This window comes from Rhinolophus hipposideros (genome assembly GCF_964194185.1).
Source record: "Rhinolophus hipposideros genome assembly, chromosome: 3".
In the NCBI taxonomy this organism is placed as follows: domain Eukaryota; kingdom Metazoa; phylum Chordata; class Mammalia; order Chiroptera; family Rhinolophidae; genus Rhinolophus; species Rhinolophus hipposideros.
The window spans coordinates 66,407,479-66,427,971 of record NC_138049.1 but is presented as its reverse complement, the minus strand read 5'-3'; the positions used below and the strand labels follow the sequence as shown (position 1 = coordinate 66,427,971).

General features: G+C 34.8%; 1 protein-coding gene across 11 annotated transcripts in view; it reads left to right on the top strand.

Moving 5' to 3' along the window:
• Positions 1–20,493, top strand: part of LOC308493669 (cytochrome b5 reductase 4) — a 78,008-nt gene that overhangs the window by 45,656 nt on the left and 11,859 nt on the right. For 9 of the 11 annotated variants that reach the window (XR_013992748.1, XR_013992749.1, XR_013992750.1 and 6 more), the window contains 8 exons: positions 907–964; positions 2,508–2,601; positions 4,542–4,574; positions 6,489–6,611; positions 15,056–15,196; positions 16,636–16,788; positions 19,222–19,372; positions 19,668–19,754. Coding sequence is in view for 6 of the 11 variants with exons in the window: in XM_081040166.1 (XP_080896292.1) it covers positions 907–964; positions 2,508–2,601; positions 4,542–4,574; positions 6,489–6,611; positions 15,056–15,196; positions 16,636–16,788; positions 19,222–19,372; positions 19,668–19,754 (840 nt within the window). In the remaining 5 variants the exon portion in view is untranslated. The remainder of the gene's footprint in view (positions 1–906; positions 965–2,507; positions 2,602–4,541; positions 4,575–6,488; positions 6,612–15,055; positions 15,197–16,635; positions 16,789–19,221; positions 19,373–19,667; positions 19,755–20,493) is intronic. The other 2 variants (XM_081040164.1, XM_081040163.1) reach the window with 1 other exon arrangement.

Here is a 20,493-nt window from a genome sequence, read left to right as displayed (position 1 = left end):
TTTTGATAATATTGGTATTACAATATATTCTGTGAACAATTTCCTCTGTCATTAAAAATTCTGCAAAAATATTTTTGGCTGCATTCCATCGTTTGACCATACCGTAATTTATTCTGTTTTTTTTTTTTTAATTTAGTTTGTGTCATTTTCAGTGGAAATCTTTCAAAATGTATTCATTGCACACTGTGTTAGTAAATTAAACAATCCATATATATATATATAGTTGTTAATGACATTCCAAATGTCCTCAGTGTTCTTTGTAGCTTTTTTCTCTTTCTGTCTCTCTCCCGCCATCAGTCAGTATGATGACAGCAGCATCCCTGCTGTTTGTTAAATCTGTTGAATTACTTCATATACACATTTGAGTTAAATGCTTAAGGAAACCTCTAGGATTTACCTTTGGTTGCCAATATATAGGTAATAAGCGCAAAAGCAGTATCAATTTGATAACAGCTATTACAAAACAGAAAACTTAGTTTTACCTTAAGTTTTACTTTGAGCCGTTAAACAATTTTGATGAATTAATTTCTTGAGTACTAATATATTTGTGACAAGGAAGAGTGAAAATTGTAATATGCATGTAGATTTTATCAGGCTGCTTAAGAAAATGTGTTGTATTCTGTTATTGCTATGATAAAAGATTTCAATAAGGAGATATGCAAGTTTTATAAAAAAAAAATATCTTGTCAATGATGTCTTTTTTATCCAAGTTGGAACACATTGAAGTATAGGTATTTTAAATTTGGCAATAATTGCCAGTTACATAATGGCAAGACCACTGATCATTTAGAAAAAAGTTTACCTAGAGAAATCTATTTCTACTGTAGATTTTAAATGTTTAATGATTTAATATATGTCAGTGCACATGATTATTGATATATTCATTGTTTTCTTAATATTTTACAGCTATGACTGGTTCCAAACAGACTCTTTAATCACCATTATCATATATACTAAACAGAAGGTAAGCATGTCTTTAAAACCAGGAAAAATAATAAATAAATGTTAGCTCTGTGCTAGGTACTTCTTGTATTAGCTTATTTACTCGTCACAATAACTCTGTAAGGTAAATACTTGTGTCTTCCCTGCTTTACAGATAAGGAAACAAAGAGAGATTAAGTAATTCCCTCGAAGTCACACAGGAAGGGGCAGATGTAGCATTTTGAAGCCAGGCAGGCTAGCACCAGTGTGTATGCCCTTACCAACCACACTGTAGCCTCTTAGGAAAACTAGACTAGGAAGCAGTTTATATGCTTTCTCTGTGATTGTTTTTGAAAGCATGGATAACGAAAGTGAGAATGCCACTTACATAACTTCACCATAAGAACTAGTTTCCTAAACATAAATTGGTGTTCAAGAGACAGGAGAAACTGCACTGCTGTGGCTCAAGATACTTAAACCACTATTGGAGTTCACAGGTCCTTTTGAAACTAATAAAAATCAGGAGATAATTCATTCAGTATTTCTTGAACACCTACTTTATTTGCAGGGATCTAATGATGGGCCATATGTGTAGATATTGGGCTTTCGTTGGGCTTATCGTCTAGTTGGGAAATCAGATAAATAAGCAGGTTACTTACAACACCTCCAAACACACCCTCCAGCAGCTGGCAAGGTTCCCATACTTGAGGAACCATGTGGATTTAAAGGCAAGTTCTGGCAGCTAGGAGTTTCTGAGAATTCCTGCTGCTTCTGTAGTAGTAGACCCACATGTGAGCCAGTGAGTTCCTCTGACCCTTACGGAGTGGCGACCATTCCGCAGGAGCCACCAGGCTCTGCCTGATGCAGTGAAGAGGGCCAGAGGCACTGCTTGTCCCGCCTTCCACTCCCTCTTGTTACTGTCTCCTCGTTGCATAGTCCAAGACCAAGAGGGCAGGGCCTCGGGAGGTTGGGGTCTATTCCCATCAGTAATGTCAGTGGGACAGAGAGTGGGGGGGTGACTAAGGGAAGGGGGAAGGTTTCTGTGTGGAATAATGTGTTCAGTGTATGGTATAAATGATAGGTACCAAAGTAACTTGCACCAAGGTTATGTGGAAATTAAAGACATCTAAAAATTTGTTAGTTAATTTTTTTGATAAGCTGAGGTTGAGAGGTTGTATAATTTGCCCAGTGTCACACAATAGTGGAAAGGTTAAAATGAACACAAATATCTTGGCTTCTGGTCTGATTCTAATTATTTTTCCAAGTTATTTATTCAACAGACATTTACTGAGTACCTACTAGGTGCCAAACAATATTCTATATACAGTCCCTTCTGCATAGACTTAGAGATGAGTCGGTAAGGTGGATAGTAAGTACAGACAAGTATGTCATTCAGAATGCAATATGTCCTCTGAAGGAGAAGAACTGGATTGCAGGAGGGAGTGAAAACAGGAGTAGTGTTTATTTGTCTGGTGGATTCTCTAAAGAAGTGCCATGTGAGCTTCCACTGATTATCTTAAAAATGTAGTTGTAGAAGTTTGGAAAAAATTGTTTTTTAATCTTTTTCTTTTTGCTTTCTGTTTAAGGATATGAATTTAGACTCAGTAATAGTTGATTATCAGGATGATTCCTTTAGAGCCGAAACAATAATCAAGGATTATTCATATCTTATACATATGGGTAAGTACCTTATTCTTTATTAATGGAACCAACTCCAGTTTCTTTTAAGTATGGCAATAACTTGGTCTGTAGTCTAGGTACTGAATAGTTTCTCTGTTATTATTTTGGTTTAATGTTTAATATGCTATCATTTTGGGTTGTCGTTTTTTGAGAAATGATAGGTTGGCCAATAAAGGAATGCACACAGTCAGGCAAGTTAAGAAAGTCTATTGTGAGAGAGAGAAGGTCTGTCGGGCTGAGCAAAGATGACTACAGCCTCAAGGGAAGGCGTGAGGAGGATTATATAGGGGCAGTGCTGACAGGGTAGCATTGTTTGAACAGAAAATGCTCACTGCCCGGAAGCCAGTAGCTGTTTTGTGGTGTTTTTGTGTTATTGCAAGTTTGGCTCTGTCTGCAGGTGCAGGCCAACAGACATTTTGTTGTTTTCTTGCAGGCATGGCTCTGTCTGTAAGTCAAGGTCTCTGAGACCTAACATTGAGACCTAACAATGAGTTTTTTTCCTGTTATTTGTTTATACTAATGAAATTACTAGCAAGTGGCAATATAACTTCACCTTTCCCAAGTTCAAACAATTAGATGTAATCGAAATCAATAATAATATGAAATATGTGTTGGCTCAGCTTTGTAAGACTCTTAGTTGGCACCGACAAACAAATCTCTGGAAGCCCATCTGTGTTACAATCTGCTACTATTTGTTTTCCTTCATGGCCAAAGACTAACCATACAGTTCACTTCTGTCTGTTTTGAGAGATTACAGATCTGTCAGAAGAAAGAAAATCAGGACTACAATCTGGAATCAAGGACACCAGATTCAAAATCCCATTTCTCACCCATAATGACCTTGACTCTAAGATTTCACCCTTTTCTCCTTTTATGACGGTGATGTTCTAGTTTGAAGGCAGATATGAAAAAACAAAAATAATAAGAAAATCTTTGTAACTGTGTTTTAAGGACACATTTTTATGTAATGCATTTAATTTACTTTTGCAAAACACAGTCAAAAAGAGATCTCTAGATCTTAGCTGACTCAGGATTCTGCTCTCTGCTTTGCTACATTAACGAAGTTCTGAATTTGTGGGAGTTGATAAATGTCTTTTTCTTTCTTATTCCCCACCTCTATCAGATTGATCAACTTCAAATCTTAAACCTTTCCCCTAGAAATATATTCTATTCTGCTTTTTGTTAGCACAAAATCTAACTTATGTTGCCTTTTGTGAGAGAGTTTTAACCAAACACTCAGATATCTAGGAAAGTATACATTATTCATTAGCACTGTCATAATTTTTCTTTAAGTGAAACCTCTGTGGCAGCATCTGTTATTGTTTCAAATATTTTATGGCTAATTTTGTTCACACTGTAGCTAACTATATCTAGAACACATATAAAAAAACAAAATTCCACATTCAAAAATATGAAACTCTTGGTTGCTAATATTGGATCAGAAAGACTAAAATAATGAAACATTGTAAGTTTCAGATAACCATATTAACACAGTGAAATTTGGAGCAGACGTTTGTAAAAATGTTTCTTGCATCTCCTCCTGGAATGTAAGTTCCATAAGGGCAGGGATTTTTCTCTTTAACTGCTGTACACCTAGACAGTGCATGGCACACATAGATGCTCAGTCTTTCCTTTTTTCAATCACTGAATGAACATTCCACTTTAGAAAATAATAAGAAAGGAAAAACTGAGCTAGACCCAGCTGGGTCTGGCCAGCATCCCTCTGTGCACGTGCACACACCAGGCGTGTGCGCTTCTGGCGCTGCCCCGCCCTGCCCTGCTCTAGCCTTGGTGTATAGGATAGTCACGCTCAATATGTTTTACTTATTTTGAGAGATTTGAAATAGTGCATAAAATAACCATTTAAATGATATTATATGATGTTCATAAACTGTGAATTGAAGTTGGATTTTAACTAAATATATATTTTTCTTTCCCAGAGCTGTTCCGTGAGATTCAAGAAGATTTTTCTGGTAAGCTACTGAAAAGTAATTATGTGTATACACACACATACACATACACACACACACACACACACACACAAAACACATACACACAATGTATGTATTCATGTTGCAAAACAAAAGACGTGGTATTTTCTAGATAAACAAATACATTAATTTTTAAATATACTCTTCTCCCTCTGATTTCAGGTTTTTTCCCCCTTTTTTCTTTCCCCTTGTTCCTTCCATCTCTCTACCCTTTCGTTTTCTTTTCCTTAGAAAAAAATTTTTGTCTCCATTTTATTCTTCCTCATCTCTGCCCTATTCCTGACATTCAGCTTGTAGAAATGTACTAGATCAGACTTTTTCTTAGGTGTATATATTTGAATGTTTAATGTTGACAGAGTATATTAAATTATGAATATTGCTGCATATAAATACACAATGTGGATTTTACACAGCTGTTTAACAATAGAAGACTGATTATAGTAATGGTGATTTCTTTTGTGTTTTTTTGCCTTATTGAGGTATAATTAACAAATAAAAGTCATATTTAATGTGTACAACATGACAATTTAATACAGGATTCCCACAATTGTGTTAACACATCTATCATCTTACATATTTATCTTTTTTTTCCTTTTTGGTGAGAACGCCTAAGTTTTACTCTTCTTTGCCAATTTCAATTATACAGCACACTATTATCAACTATCATCACCAAGCTATACTTTAGATTCTCAGACCTTATTCATCTTATAACGGAAAGCTTGTATTCTTTTATAATCCTTTTCTGATTTCCCCCACCCCCCAGCCCATGGCAACCACTATTCTACTCTCTCTGTCTACGAGTTCACCGGTTTTTTGTTTTGTTTTGTTTTGTTTTTAAGATTCCTCATTTAAGAGATACCATGTAATATATGTCTTCTCTGTCTGGATTATTTCACTTAACATAACATCCTCCAGGTTCACCCATGTTGTTGCATGTCAGAATTTCATTCTTTTTTAAAGCTGATAAGTTGCTTAAAATAATATATATATAAATATTTTTTCCCTTGTTTTAAAGTACTGGTAGAATACCTTACAATGATTCTATCTCGCCTTTTCTGTGTACGGTAGTAAGCTTTATAAATTGTATAAATTAAGCTCTTTAAAGTCAAGGACCATGTTTTTATATTGGGAACCTTCAAGTGCTCATTGAATTGAATTGATTTAACGAGTCTATCTTAAGAAGGTGTTAAATTGCTGTGGAATTTTGTGTTTACAGTGAGGAAGAACAGATTGTTTCTAAAGACAAAATGAAATACACTTGAGATCTTTAAACACACATTCAATTCATAAAATTTAACCAATGTATAGAAGTCTCTGATTTTTATTAATTTACCCATATATTCTAAGATTTTTTAATCATTCAAAAATAAAGATAATGTAAAAGGTTTTTAATTATCAATGATTCACAAGCACTTTATAGGGAGTCATTCTCCTAAGGCTGGTTCTGTGTTTATTAGGCTCAGTATTGGCTCACTGAATTCATTCAGAAGAACTCAGAGCTCAGTTGAGCAATGTTAGAAGGGTGTAAATTAAATTTTTTTAAATGGGTCCATTCAATGATTAATATGTGTATGTCAGCTCCCTTCCCACCTTTTTTTAGCTATGTGTTAATTAGTTACCATGGCTATATTTGAACTTGTATGAAAACTAGAAATACGTATTAGTTTGGTCCTTGATAAATTAGTTTGAAAGAACTTCATCTGAATCTAAAATAAATTGAGCTGGATTTAATATCATAAACAATTTTGATTAATATGTGCACAAAATATTACTTATTTTACTAATGATCAGTATCATGCTTATCAGGTTAGGATGTTTGGATTGAGAAAGACTGGTTTCATAGTAAAATCTTACATTTAGTATCAATGAACACAAATGGAATTGATCTCTTTTCAGTGCGGGTTGTGGCAAATGTGGGAAAAATAGAGATTGTCCTAAAGAAAAAGGAGCATACTTCTTGGAAATGTCTTGGTCGTGCCCTGGAGAATCATAATTCATTTACTCCAAGGAAAGACACAGGTACGCTTGTCTGTTATTTTGGGTCCTGTGTTTATGACGTTGTTGTGTTAGTGTTGTTCCAGAGTGTGGAAGGCCACTTTGGGATGAGCAAAGGGTCCTTTCTCCTGATAAGAAGTTTAAAATGGGACATCGTGTCTCTTGTTATCCTACTTTCTTTCTTTCTTTTTTTTTTTTTTAACAGAGGTTAATTTCAGATTTTACTATCTTAATGTTTAGGCATGAGAAAGTTATTAGATAATGATACCTGAATGGAGAAGCCCACTTGTGCTTAGATTGTTGTCTAATCATTCACTCCTTCAGGTTTCTTTTTTCGAAAGGTGCAAACACAATTTAAGTTTATGCTGTGTATACACATCTAATTTTTTTCTATTAAAAAAGACATGTTTATTGTTTTTCTGCTTACCTAAATCAGTTTCTCAGTTTACAACTAAAGGATGTAATTCATTTCTTCATTTTGTTCTTTCACTCATTTCCTTTCTTTCTTTAGTTTTAAGCATTTTTATCTAAGTATAACATATTTATAGAAAAGGGTGCATATTATAAGTATTCTACTTGATGAATTTTCAGAGTTGAACACTATATTTTGGAAATGGGTAGGATTTGCTTCTTATTCCAAGTGTTTTGAAGTTTCTCAATTTTATGTGCTTTAATGTGGGTCTGTTTTCTTCCTACGTGCTGAGTATTCATCCTTTATGCTAATCTTTTCATTATGGAAACTTATGACCGTCAATTCTGGAAATACTGACCTTTCTTTCCTCGATGGTCTGTGTTTGCTTTCTAGAAGTAGTCTTATTTTAAACTTTCTTAACCAGTCCTCTTTTTATCTTTTCTCTCTTATTTTCAGTTTTGTCCTTTTGTTCTACTTTTTGGGAGATTTCTTCAGCTGTGTCTTCCAGCTCTTCTGTTGAGTTACTAATTCTACTTTCGTATTTTTAACTTCTAAGACCTCTTGATTTCTGTCTGTTTTAGTATCCTATTCTTATTAGCTTTCCTTATCTCTTTAAGAATTACCAATAGTGTTTAGAGTTTTCTTCTCCCTGTGTAACCTTCCTGTGTCCTCATTGTTTGTTTTGGTCTGTCTTTCATATTAGATGCTTTATTTGAATGTCTGCTGATCTTTGACTATCCTATCTGCTCATATTTCAGGGTCTAACCTTGAAAGCTGATTGGAAACTGCATGTGGGTGTGGCTTGTCAGAGTCTCTAGAGTGAACATTCTCCTACCTTGAACCCAGCATTTCAGAAATCATGTGGGGAAAAAGGCTACCGTGCCTGTCAACTTAATTTCCTTATTGTGTGTGTGTGTGTGTGTGTGTGTGTGTGTGTGTGTGTGTGTGTGTGTGTGTGTTGTCTCTACAGTCACATTCTGAGGTACTGGGGGTTATGACTTTTTTAACATATGAAAATTGAGTTGGACACAGTTTGGCCTATAACATATACCCAATTCAGATATCCTATGTTTTATTGTCTCTAAAAAACAAAATTGGAATATTTTGCCAGAATAGGGAAGGGTCAGTCATGTGGCTATGCTAAATAGGGGAGGACTTCAGGAAATTTGGCACTGGGGGTGGGGGTTGGGGTGGGTACTGGGTCTTGGCTTCTTAGATGAACTTTCCATTCAGAGAGTGGTTTTAGCTCTGTCTTCACTCTGATTCCAGAGGTATTTGGTCCTGCCAATTTCTGAGCCTTAAAGGGATCTTGTATTATAAATGGATTGATTCTTGGCTTTCTGTACTTCTAGCTTAGAATACAGCTTTATTGAGTCTGCTGAGTCAGTTATCAGTCATCTCTTTGCTTTGTCAGCTCCCAAAGTTTTGTTGCTTTTTAAAATTTCTGTTCTTTCTGTTCTTAATAGGTTTATGCCTTAAAAAACAACCAAACACATGCAAAAACCATCTTTGCTTTTATTTGGGCTATGTGGGGTGTTAGAAGGAACTAACTACGTGTATTCAGTTTACCATCTTTAAATATTTAAAATTATAAAAATATGTTTGTGGGTGATATTTTAATTTGCAGAGAAGTATCAGGTAGCCTTGTTTTGAGGACATATTGTGTGTGGAAGGCTGCTTTAGGCACTGTGGTATGAAACAAATAAAACGCATCAGAGATTCTTTTCCCAGATCGAAGAAAGAACATTCACAAATATAAAATTGAAGGATACTTTTATAAAGAAACAGGTAAACAAGGGCAAAATGTATAGTAAAACTGAACATATTTTGAGGTAACCCCAAGTGAACAGATGCAGATGAATTTGACTTTGAATGACTCCGTGTAGAAGGTAGATTTCAAGGAATATTTTGAAAGGAGCTTTCAAAAAAAAAAAAAGCAATTACGAAAAACTCTGAAGGACTTTCCAGGTAGAGCTCAAATTGTTACTGGTACTTATTGTGCCAGGTAGTTTGCAGGTTGTAGAGAAAGAAAAATGTAAACCATGTATGGGACAATTCAAATAGATTAATTTTACCAGAGCAGGAGGTCTGAATTTTGTGGTATTTAGTAGGGAACATGCATGAATAGACCTAACAAATCAGAAAAGAATAGGTAAAAGATGATAAAAGTGGAAAGAGATATTATTAAAGTGAAATCTCTTGCTCTAAAATTATCTGACTAAGTAATGATCAAAAAATCCTAGCAAACCAGATAAAAGCCAAGTCCAAGAAATAAATGATATTGCGAACCAAGGCTGGCTTCCATTTGGAAATAATTAAAGTGAACATTGCTCAATTATTCTTCTCTGTAATTTCCTGAGGCTTTCCATGAACTCTTTATCCCAGCCATAAATTTCTCCTTGAGTCATGAATCACCATAGTTAACTTTAGCTTTGTTGTCTGAAATTGGAGCCATGCATGTATTTTTCAGTGAATTATATTTTCTACTTTAGAAAATGACTCAGAGTTTAAGGAATATTTTCATTTATTTGACTGAATTAGCAAAGATAATTTGTCCTTTGTCCTTTTCCCTCCCTAAATCAAGACAAAAGCTACAGATTATTTTATTCACTTTATATCATCAAAGAATTATGATTAACTTACTGTCAGTAACTTTAGATGTTTACAGTCCATCACATGATTCTTAGGTTTTCAGTACGGATTACTAAAATTGATTAGCATACCTGCTTCCTCGTATTGAAATTTCTTAGCTAAAGGAATTTTGGTTTGAAAATAAGCATTTAAGTTGAAGACTTTTAATGCATACCGTCTCATGTCAAACCTAGAATTTAGTTACACAAAAGATTCAAGTATAGCAAAGAACATTTAATCAGAGAAGAGAATCTACTTCATTTTTACCTTTATCCAAATGTAATATTTTAAATTCTATTAATAGAAACTATTATTTATAAGTTAGATGCTTCAAATTATTTTTTTTCTCCCCAAAGATGAAGATTATGAGTGAAGGTTGTGTGTATGTGTGTGTGTGTATGTTGGTTGAAGAAATTGTTTGTGTATTAAGACTCAGAATCTAGTAGATAATTGGGTTGCTCTTTCTGTACCTAACCTAAAATTTGGTTTTAACTGTGATTGTCTTTAATGCGGGGACTCTGATCACCAAAGATAGTTTTGTTTTTTTTAAAGTTTATTGGGGTGACAATTGTTAGTAAAGTTACATAGATTTCAAGCAAAGATAGTTTTAAAGATTTACCAACAAACAACTCAGTAAATGACTCTTGAGATAAAAAATTATAAACAAGATTTTAAAAAATGGTATCATAATTTTGACATGTCAGCAGCCATTTATAAACCTTTATTAACCTATATTAGGTTAAATATATGATATCGAATCTGTAACTTTTTAATTCAAGTTGAACTATATGAAATTGCTGATATTTAACTATTTTTTAACCTAGAAAAATGAGTTTTACATGGTTTAACCTATACTTTCATTGGGGCTTCTTAACTGCTGACCCTGTACACACACACACACACACATACACACACACCGAGCACGCGCAGTGAAGTACTGTCTGAACTTGTAAATGTGCTTGTCAGCACACTGTAAGCAGTTATTTAATTGAGACTTTTTGTAAGGCCCATGATTCTGCAAGCAAGCTGCTTGCTGTCACCATGAAATAGCTCTTCTTACAGATTTAGAAAGAACCACACTCATCTCTCCCCAACCCTTTCCTATGCATTCATGCTTTTTTGAATTGAACATTTAGAATTACTAGAAATGAATAAATATCATGGATAGCAAATTAAAACTTCATTGTGGTTTGTTCTCTTAAATTCTCTCTGCCCAGTGAGTATAAAGGTGTTGCTTGCACAGTAATTATAGATGCTTTGATATCTTGTCTTACTTTCATTTCTATCAGTAAGGGCCTGAGTATGAAATCTGAAGAAACACAGAATAGATAGGCAGACTGTAATTGAGTAAGAAATTATTTATTATATTACAAGATAAAATAGAAGTTTAAAAAGTTAAAATCCAGGTGATTCAGGTACTTCAGTATATAACGATGGCTGAATTATTAGTTATGGAACATGAGAGGAAAGGTGATAGGCATAGGAATGTTCACATTTAGTCACTGTCTTGCTAACTGGTATGTTGCCTAAGTCCCCATTGAACCTAGTCTTGGATAAAGAGTTTTCTCCTAGTTTAACGCTAATGTTTAACTCTACAAAATCCTCACTTTGAAAGAAAGGTTCAGTTTACATGAGTCTAGTTGAGGTAGTAAAACATCTTAATACACTTTAGGTATATTTTTAAACAATAATAGTTAAAACAGAAAGGAATTTATGCTTTACTGTCAATTTCATAACACTAATTTTAAAAATCATATGGAAATTCTCAGTCTTTGAGCATTCTACTTCATTACGTTTTATCCCAATATGTGACTAAACATGGGTGCCCATAGATATTTATCATCCCTAGTGTTTGAAGATATGTTGTGAATGTTTTCTTATTCATATATTCAAGAGTGGTTTGGATGATGATAATAAAACTATACTATTAGAAATTAAGTGGAAGCCTTATCAAAATTAGTGAAAAGGCTGAATCAATTTTTTAAAAATGCAATCAATTAATACTTTTAAAAGCATGTAATAACTCAAACTTTGTATTTTTATAGGAAGATATTCTCATACTTCATGAGTCTGAGTTATTTTATCAGCAGTCAAAATGTTAAACATTTGTACAATGCTAGAAAATAGTTTAGTCTCAAGTGTTCTGAACATCCTCCCTGTGCAAGTTCATTGCTTAAAGGCCCCAGACATGGCAGAAACAGATAGCTAGCAAGGCTACGTCAGCTGGCCCATGCTTTATGAGCTGTGACAGATTCTGTCAAGGAGAAAAACCTAAATTTTTCCTTCCAATGTTGGGAAAAATCCAGTTCTTCTCTACTCTTTTCCTCTTGTGTGTCTCATTTACTATTCACACAGAACATTTCACTTCTGACACTTCTGGTCACCAAATGTGTCAAATTTTTTCTTCATAACAAGCAATTCTGTGCAGTACTATTTAGGTGTCTTACATTTTAACTCAATTCTGACATTATCTACTTGGAGATAGCATCAGATATCATAGGTTAAGGGTTCAGTCCCCCAAGATTGCCTTCCCTGCCGCCATCCCCCACCTCCCCTCCACACACACACACTTCAAATGCCAGTCACAGAGCTCAGGTATCACCTGTGCTTCTGACTGACTGGCTGTGGATTGGCTATTTCAAAGACGTCCTCCTTGGCTTCGGTTTATTTGCTAGAGCAGCTCATAGAACTCAGGGAAACACTTACTTATATTTACCAGCTTATTAAAGGATATGATAAAGACTGTAGATAAACAGCCAGATGAAGATACATATCTGGCAAGGTCTAGAAGGGTCCCGAGTAGTTTGGGGGCATCACCCTCTTGGTGTGGATGTGTTCACCCATCTGGACACTCTGCGCATCCCACACTACTGGGATTTTATGGAGGCTTTGTTTCACCATCTTATATTTATTTCAGTTTCTCATCATTTTCTTGTAGAATTATCTGTGCTTATAAAGCCAAAAACTGAACACCTAAACTTACCTAATGGCACTGTCTAGGCTGAAGTAGCCAGCACATTTGTTTTATTTATACTCCATTTTTCCTTGTGTGCTCAGTCATCCAGTTTATAACTTAAATGTTTAGACGTGTAGTATGTGGGTCTCTGATGGTATTCTGTGCTGTCTCTCTCCTCAGTCCAATTGAAAATGAAAACTTCCTTAAATTTTTCTTCAAACTTTTAGAACCTATTGTTAGGATGTTCTTCTGAAATTGTGGCAGCCTTTTATAGGAAAGATGTTGAAGTTATCTTGGTGTTACATAGCAAGCACACTGTGTAAACTGTCTAACAAGGAAAGTCAGTAAATCACTGTGACACCGAGGGTTTCTTTGTGTCCCAAGTATAGTTGAAGAGATGCGTATTTACTGTAGCAAATCCTTTCCTGCAAACTCTAGCGTTGACAAGACGTTGTCAAGTCAGAAGGTGAACCTTTTCATCCAGCAGTAAAGTTATCAGAAGGGCATTCAGTAGATTTGATTAGAGGAAAGCATTAGAGCCCTTAGACCTGGGCAAGAGGGGCCCCAGACTCTACACGTGGAGAATTCCACAGTGGCTCTCCTGCAGCCATACCCCTCCCACAGTATGAGTGTGCACCCGGAGTTTGCACTCTCATGCCACACACCAGGTATCGGAACCCCAGAATTCCCTGCCCAAATGGCCCCAGATCCACTTCTATCCAAGGAGTGGCCAAGGCTGTTTATGGGGAGAGCTAGTGGATGAGCATGAACATACAGGCTGGTGTGTCCACACTGCATAAGGCCTCACTCAGTATTAGAGAGAGCTGGGGGTGAGAAGAGAAAAGGGGAAGGTCATACACAGTCGGGGGGATGTAGCTCTCATCCCTCTGCCATCTTCCTGCATGGAACTCTGAGGAGCTCAAGAATCTAGAATTTGAACCTAGCCTTCCAGGACATTTATGAAGGTGTATTCTGAGATACAGCATAGGGTATATTTTATTTAACAGTTATTCATCCAGTTTATAACTTAAATGTTTAGACATGTAGTATATGGGTCTCTGATTGTATTCTTAATCTGGATCTCAGAAGGGTCTAGAAGAAGGGATAAGGAGATCAGATTCCTTTCTGATTTGAATCTTTATTTGTGCTTGTGGGTGAGCCTATGCTCTTTGATCTTTAGTCAGTCCAGTACTGGATTAGGCGTCCAAGATAACTTTAGGATGGTAGGTACCCTTAGCTATAATCTGGTCCCAGCTGTATCCTGGGACCAACTAGAATGAGGTGACTTGAATGATGCCTGAGGTTTGTGTGTACAGTGATGCCCTCTAACCTTATCTGCATACCAAGCTACAAAGTAGCAGGTGAAAAGATCTTTGGGGGAGGGGCACTAAGGAAAAGGGAAAAAGAGAAATTGGATGAAATTCTGGCCAAAATAGTTTTTTAGGATTGTGAACTTCAGTTTTCCACTAACCATTGATTATTATTAGATATTGGGCCGTCGTATCCTATAATCTGGAGTAAATCTTTCAGGGCATACTTACATGCCTTTAGGTTAAAAAAAGAAAGAGAATAATTAAGATAAAAATTACTTTTTCAGGGTGGATTTCTGATACATCTCTGTAAATACATCAAGTGGTATTCTTTTTCTCTGTATACAAAGAATATTTTCTGAGCTTGGGATATTAATTTCAGGTATTTATAATATGTATAGAAAAACTTGATTCCTTTTGTTTATTTGTATTTTAGTACCACAAACCTAGCATCTTCCGTTTTTCACTTAAATTGATTTTTCAGATAATTAAAACTTGCACCCTTAAACATTAAAGCTTATTTTTAATCATTTTCAACAGTTAAAATGTTCTATAATATATATGCATATATAATACATATGTACAAAAGTAGAGACACAAGAATGTGTCTTTTTTCCTGTCTTTATCATAAAGAAATATTTCTAAAGTTATTTAATAGTGCTAATATTGTTAAACTTTTAATACTGTTTCAGAACTTTTCTGTCTGTAAGAAAAGAATTGGAATATAGATTTTTGTTGCTTATCAAATATTTTTCACATCTACAGTTTAATTGTACAACTTGTTAATATGAGGTTTTAAAAGATAGAATTATAAAAAAGTGAATTTAAGAAGAAATAAATTAGGTTTTAGTTTCTAGAATGTTATGACTTTAACATGCTATCACAGACATAAGGAAATAATACTCATTTTATAAAGTTCACTTTCAAATTATAGAAGTATTCACAGGTTTTAGAAAAATAGGTATCTCAGGAAATAAAATGGAAAAAGATTAACACTATAAGATTTTCAAAATACTGATGGATTTTAAAATTATCTAGTCCTTTTAGTGAAATTCAAGCTCACCCAAAGAGCAAAAGCCTGAGTCTGTGCTGTAACTTTGTGGGTCTATTATTCTTACTTAATTTATTCATTAATAAGAGAAAATGAATCACTTTTTAGCTTTGTACTACAGAAAGTGCCAGTTGATTTCCAAGGAAGATGTTACTCATGACACGAAGCTTTTCTCCTTGATGCTGCCACCAAGCTCTTACCTTCAGGTGCCAATTGGGCAACATGTTTACCTCAAATTAACTATTGCAGGTAAGGCAAGTAGAGGCTTTGGGGAAACGGTTTCTTCTTTTATAAGCACTTCAAAATCAGTACAAATCTCTTTAGGAAGCACCCTTTTAGGTTATTGATAAATGTCTCGGGGCAGCTAGTTTGGTGATGGTCAGATTCTAGGTTTGGGGATGCAGTGTTCCTACATGTTGGAACTACAGCTGTGCCATGTGATCGCATGGGACAAAGAAATTGCCACTAGTCATAGAGATGGTTCCGCCAGCATTGTATTATAATTTATTACTTACAAAGCCTTAGAGGAAAGAGGTGAAGGAGTGCACAAATGGTACTCCATGAAGAGCTCCTAGAAACACATATTAGCATCTCTGTGTAGCCACTTATGGTTATGTCGTTTATGCAGGTGAATTTATAAGTTCAAGGTGAGAGAATGATTATAAATGATTTCTTTATATATGCCACCAGTATAGGAAACTCTATATAATGTATTCCTTACCATTTAATCCTAAAATTATCTTATTGTTTTAAATACCCGTCTTACTGGTGTCTAACATTTTCTTGGCCTTTTGAAGCTACAAAAGGTAACATTCCCATGTCAGTCATAGTGTTTCCAGCAATCAGTCTAATAGACTACCTGGCAGGATCTGGTGGATATGGCATACGATGGCACTGTGAAGTTTTCTCTTCATTACTACTAATGGTTATCATTCAATAGCTGGTATCTTCCCCAGTGCATTTACTATCAATGTATTATAATAGATTAATTTTGTACATGTCAAGAAGCCATGTATAAAATTGTGGTCTTTCATATGCGTGATGAATTCTCTCTCTTTGGAATCTGGCTAGCTAAAGTGTAACATGAATTCTTATTAATTTTGCCCTGTTTTTTAATAGTATATTTTAAGAAGTAGTTGGATTAGTATTCTTTTCATTCAGTTACCAAAGTAACATATAGTATATTAAAATGTTGAAACAATTTAAAATATATAAAGTAAAATGTGAAATTCTTCTCTTTCTCACACCCAAATAAATGATCAATAATCATTGTTAAAAATTTGGTATATAATTAAAATTATTATGTAAAGTATCTTTTTACATCTCTGTGGAAACTTTTGATGCCATTTTTGTTGTAACCCGTTACAAAGTTTATATGCTAGTGGACTAGATGGTGATCTGAGTTTTTTAATATAGATCCCTATCTAATGCCACACTTAATAAAAACAGATTGTTTATATTATAAATAAAGTATTGATTTGTTAACATTATTTCAACACATATAGGTTTGGGATATATATGTATATATATCTGTAATATACATGTAGAATATATAGTTAGAATTATATAAACATTAGGTGTACAGTTTTAAATATATACTGACAGCATCATAGAATTTGTATGTTTCATCTTCATTCAGAGCTTTTTAGATTTTTAGAATTGAATTTCTTTGTCGTGACTCTTTCTAGGTACAGAAATAGTGAAGCCATATACACCTGTATCTCATTCCTTACTCTCCAAATTAATGGAACCAGTTCTTCCTAACGAGAAGTACATCTACTTTCTCATCAAAATCTATCCTGCTGGACTCTTCACACCGGAGCTTGATCATCTTCAGATTGGTTAGTATTTTGGGTTTTTTTGTTCTTTTTTTTTTTAAACTCATTTGTGTTTTAGATTGGATCACATGTTATACTGCCCTTTAGTTATCTCCATCTGGGAATCTATCCAATATCTTAAACTCAAAGTCATGTTCTCTTTGTCCCACCCAACCTGTCGTTACTCCCACACTTATCTCTGATATGCAGCATCACTGTTCGTCTTTAACCCAGACTCGAAACTGGAGTCATCCTTAAGTCTTCTCGTTTTCGCCCTCTCAGTCCCATCAGCCACTGCGTTGTATTGAGTCTACCTTCCAGCGACTTTCTAATCTTTCTTCTCTATCCCTTCTTAGGGCAAGCCATCATCATTTCTCTCTTAACCTCTAAGTGGTCTCTCTCAGTTGCCTCAAACTGGGGTCCTTCTATTTATCTGCATTTTCCAGTTCTTTTTTCCAAACTACCCTGAGGATAAATTTAATCATGTTGCTCTGCACCTTTGACCTCTGATGGTCTCCATTGCCTAACTGACAAAGCCCTCTGCATGGCCTGCACAGACTTCCATGATCTCTTTAGCTTCATCTGTCATTTTACAAAATCCTTGTGCTGCTTGGAGTTCCACAAGCCTATCATCCTCATTCATAGATACATGCAGTTGCCTCACCTAGGATGCCTATCAACCCTTTCTCTCAAGTGCCTTTTTTTAAAGAACCAAACAAAATATTAATTTTTTAATGAATCTTCCCTCCTCCTCTGAACCCCCACCCCCCATAACTAACACTTTGTTAAGTGTTAGGATAAGAACAAATAATATCCTTCTATACAAGACTTAGAGTTTAAAGATAAGAGTGTCTTACATATCTTTCTATTTTCCACACCTAGCGTGGCACTTGGCACATAATAGGCTCTCAATAAATGTGCTGTGAAAGAATGACTAAAAGGACTACAGTGAAATCTGTTAAGGTTTAGAGGGTCTTCTTTCTGCTTCTACTTTTTTTCTATGTCTTCAACTTCTCACTGTCTTTGTCTAACAGTAAAAGTGCTCTTCCCCTTTCTAAGGTGGTATTAGCAATGCATTGGAGTAAGAGTGAACTAAGTCACTAAAATTTAGAAATAAAGAAAACTGATGCTTTCTGGAAGTTAAGCTTAGAAATCTATATATAATGATGTGATTAGTTGTCTTGGTTACATAAACCAAAATGTTGAATACAAATGTGAGCCTAATGAATTTTGGAATACTCACAAACCTAGTGAAGGTGACTCATCTTGTGAATGACTGAAACATGATTGTAATATAGCAAGCGGAAACTTAACCAATGGTATTACAGCCTGTTTATAGAGATTGTGTGAACAAAGCAACGTGGAAAGATAGCCTAGAACATGGAAAAGGATAGCCTAAAGAATGAGCTCAGCGTTTCTTCAGCTTCATCCAGGGGAGCTAGACATGCCCCAGATACTTACTTCACTTAGGGAGATGTGTACTGGCGTGGTAACGGTAACTCCTGCGGCCTCATCATGCCCTCAATGAGCTACCCTATAAAATTACTGACTTTTTTGTTTCAATCCCATGTTCACCAAGCAACTTTTATACGATTACTTTGGTGTTATAGATGTCAAATGAATAAGATGCCTTAGAAGGGTTGTGTAAAGTCAGGTGACTAGATGGCTATAAATCAGTGACCATTCTGGCATGTATATTTTAATCTCTTGAGAATTTGATTAGCATCAAGTACCTTGTCTGAGTCTTATCAATTTTATGACATTAGAAGAGCTAGACTATGAACCAAAGTTAGCATGGTAACATCATTCTGTGATGCTTCTTTAGTAAACAGTCATCTGACTTTTTCCTGAGGATAGTCTTATTTTAATGGTCCTGTTCAAACTAGCACGAGGGGCTTCTGTTCCTGTCTAACACTTAATTCATCAATTACTACAAGATTCTTACTATCCTTTTATGGATAAGAAAGGAAAAATTATGAACATCCAAGCATTTAAAAATGAACCAGGGTACTTAAAATTAAAATATAAACAGCTTTATTTTTTTTACATTGAAAATTTCTGAAATGCCCTAAAGGTAAATTCTCGTATATGTGCAAGACAGGTAGACATGGACTCTGCTTTTGAGGTGCTTATATTTTAATTTAGCAATCAATCCTTTACTGATAATTTGAACTTAAATACTTGGCAGTACTTGGTAAATTAAAGACTCAAGATGGTTTGGGAAAATAATGTTGGGAAATGAGTGTAATAAAACCTCATTATTAATTGGATTATAGTGATATAATCCAGACATACTTGGGGGCCTAAAACTCCTACCATACCTTAAAGACTGAGATGTAGTCTAAAAGTTAAGCATTCATTCTGTTACTCATCAGTGTTCTAAATTCAGCTAGGTTTAGCCTTCTCAGTTCCCCTGATTTTTTTTTTTTCTGATTTAGTTTATATTTCATTGTTTAGGAGATTTTGTTTCCGTAAGCAGTCCTGAGGGCAATTTTAAAATATCCCAGTTCCAAGAATTAGAAGATCTCTTTTTATTGGCAGCTGGAACAGGCTTCACACCAATGGTTAAAATACTGAATTATGCTTTGACTAATATACCCAGTCTCAGGTATGTAATTTTATCTTAATTACTATCCTTTGCGAGGCAGATTAGTATAAGGTATTCTAAAGTTAATTACTCAATGGACCTTAATAAACATGTTCTCATTCCCTCATTTATTTCTAACTCAGCTTCCTCAAGTCCTAGCTGTTTTAATAACTTGATTCTTTTTGCTTTGATACTTTTGGTTACCTAATTGGCACTAAAAAACATTCATGCTAGTTTACTTTTAGACTTTCCATTCATGCATATTTTAAATGTAATCGAAATAGTTATTTTTGAGTTGTTGTTTTTTTCTTTTAAGGAAAGCGAAGCTGATGTTCTTCAATAAAACAGAGGATGATATAATTTGGAGAAGCCAATTGGAGAACTTAGCATTTAAAGATAAAAGGTATTAAACTGGTGTTAGCTCTGTGTTTAAATATTCATACATGTGTAGTCATTCTTGGCTTTATCTCCTTTGGTTGGAGTTTTTAATTGACGAGGAAGCTTCTTCAAAGAAAAAATAAACTAATAAATCACTATGCAAATGTAAACAATGTCAATACCCCTTCCCTAAAGAAATACTGTTTGATAATATCAATGTGACATCATATATGTATCAATATATACTGGGTTTTACATTTATGTTATTTATACTAAGTAGAGTTTCATTAAAAATGATCCAGTGTAGCCAACATGGTGATTCAGGATTTTCTTGTTGTAGTGGAGACAGATCACGTAAATTTGATAAGATGGATTAAGCAAAAATAAACATTTTTCTTTACTGCAGGATTTCTTACAGCATTTAATATGCTAATGTCCTTTGTGACTTTCCAGGAGGGGGGTTCCCATGCATTGTTTAGCAAGACTATCTTCATTTCTGTTTACATTAACACTTTCTAATAGGTGTATCACTAGTGGTCCTCAGTACACACTTTGGGAAATGCTGGTAGAGGCAATAGAAAAAGTTTGAATCAGACTGAACTCAGTGGTAGCATGAGGCAGCTAGGAGAGCAAAGTTAAAATATGTTTCATTGAAAAAAGAGCCCTAGCCCAGTCCATTACAATAAGATAACTTGCATGGGCACATATGCCTCATCTCCCCTAAAGAGATTTGAAAGCAGTAGGACATTCTAAACAAATTTTTC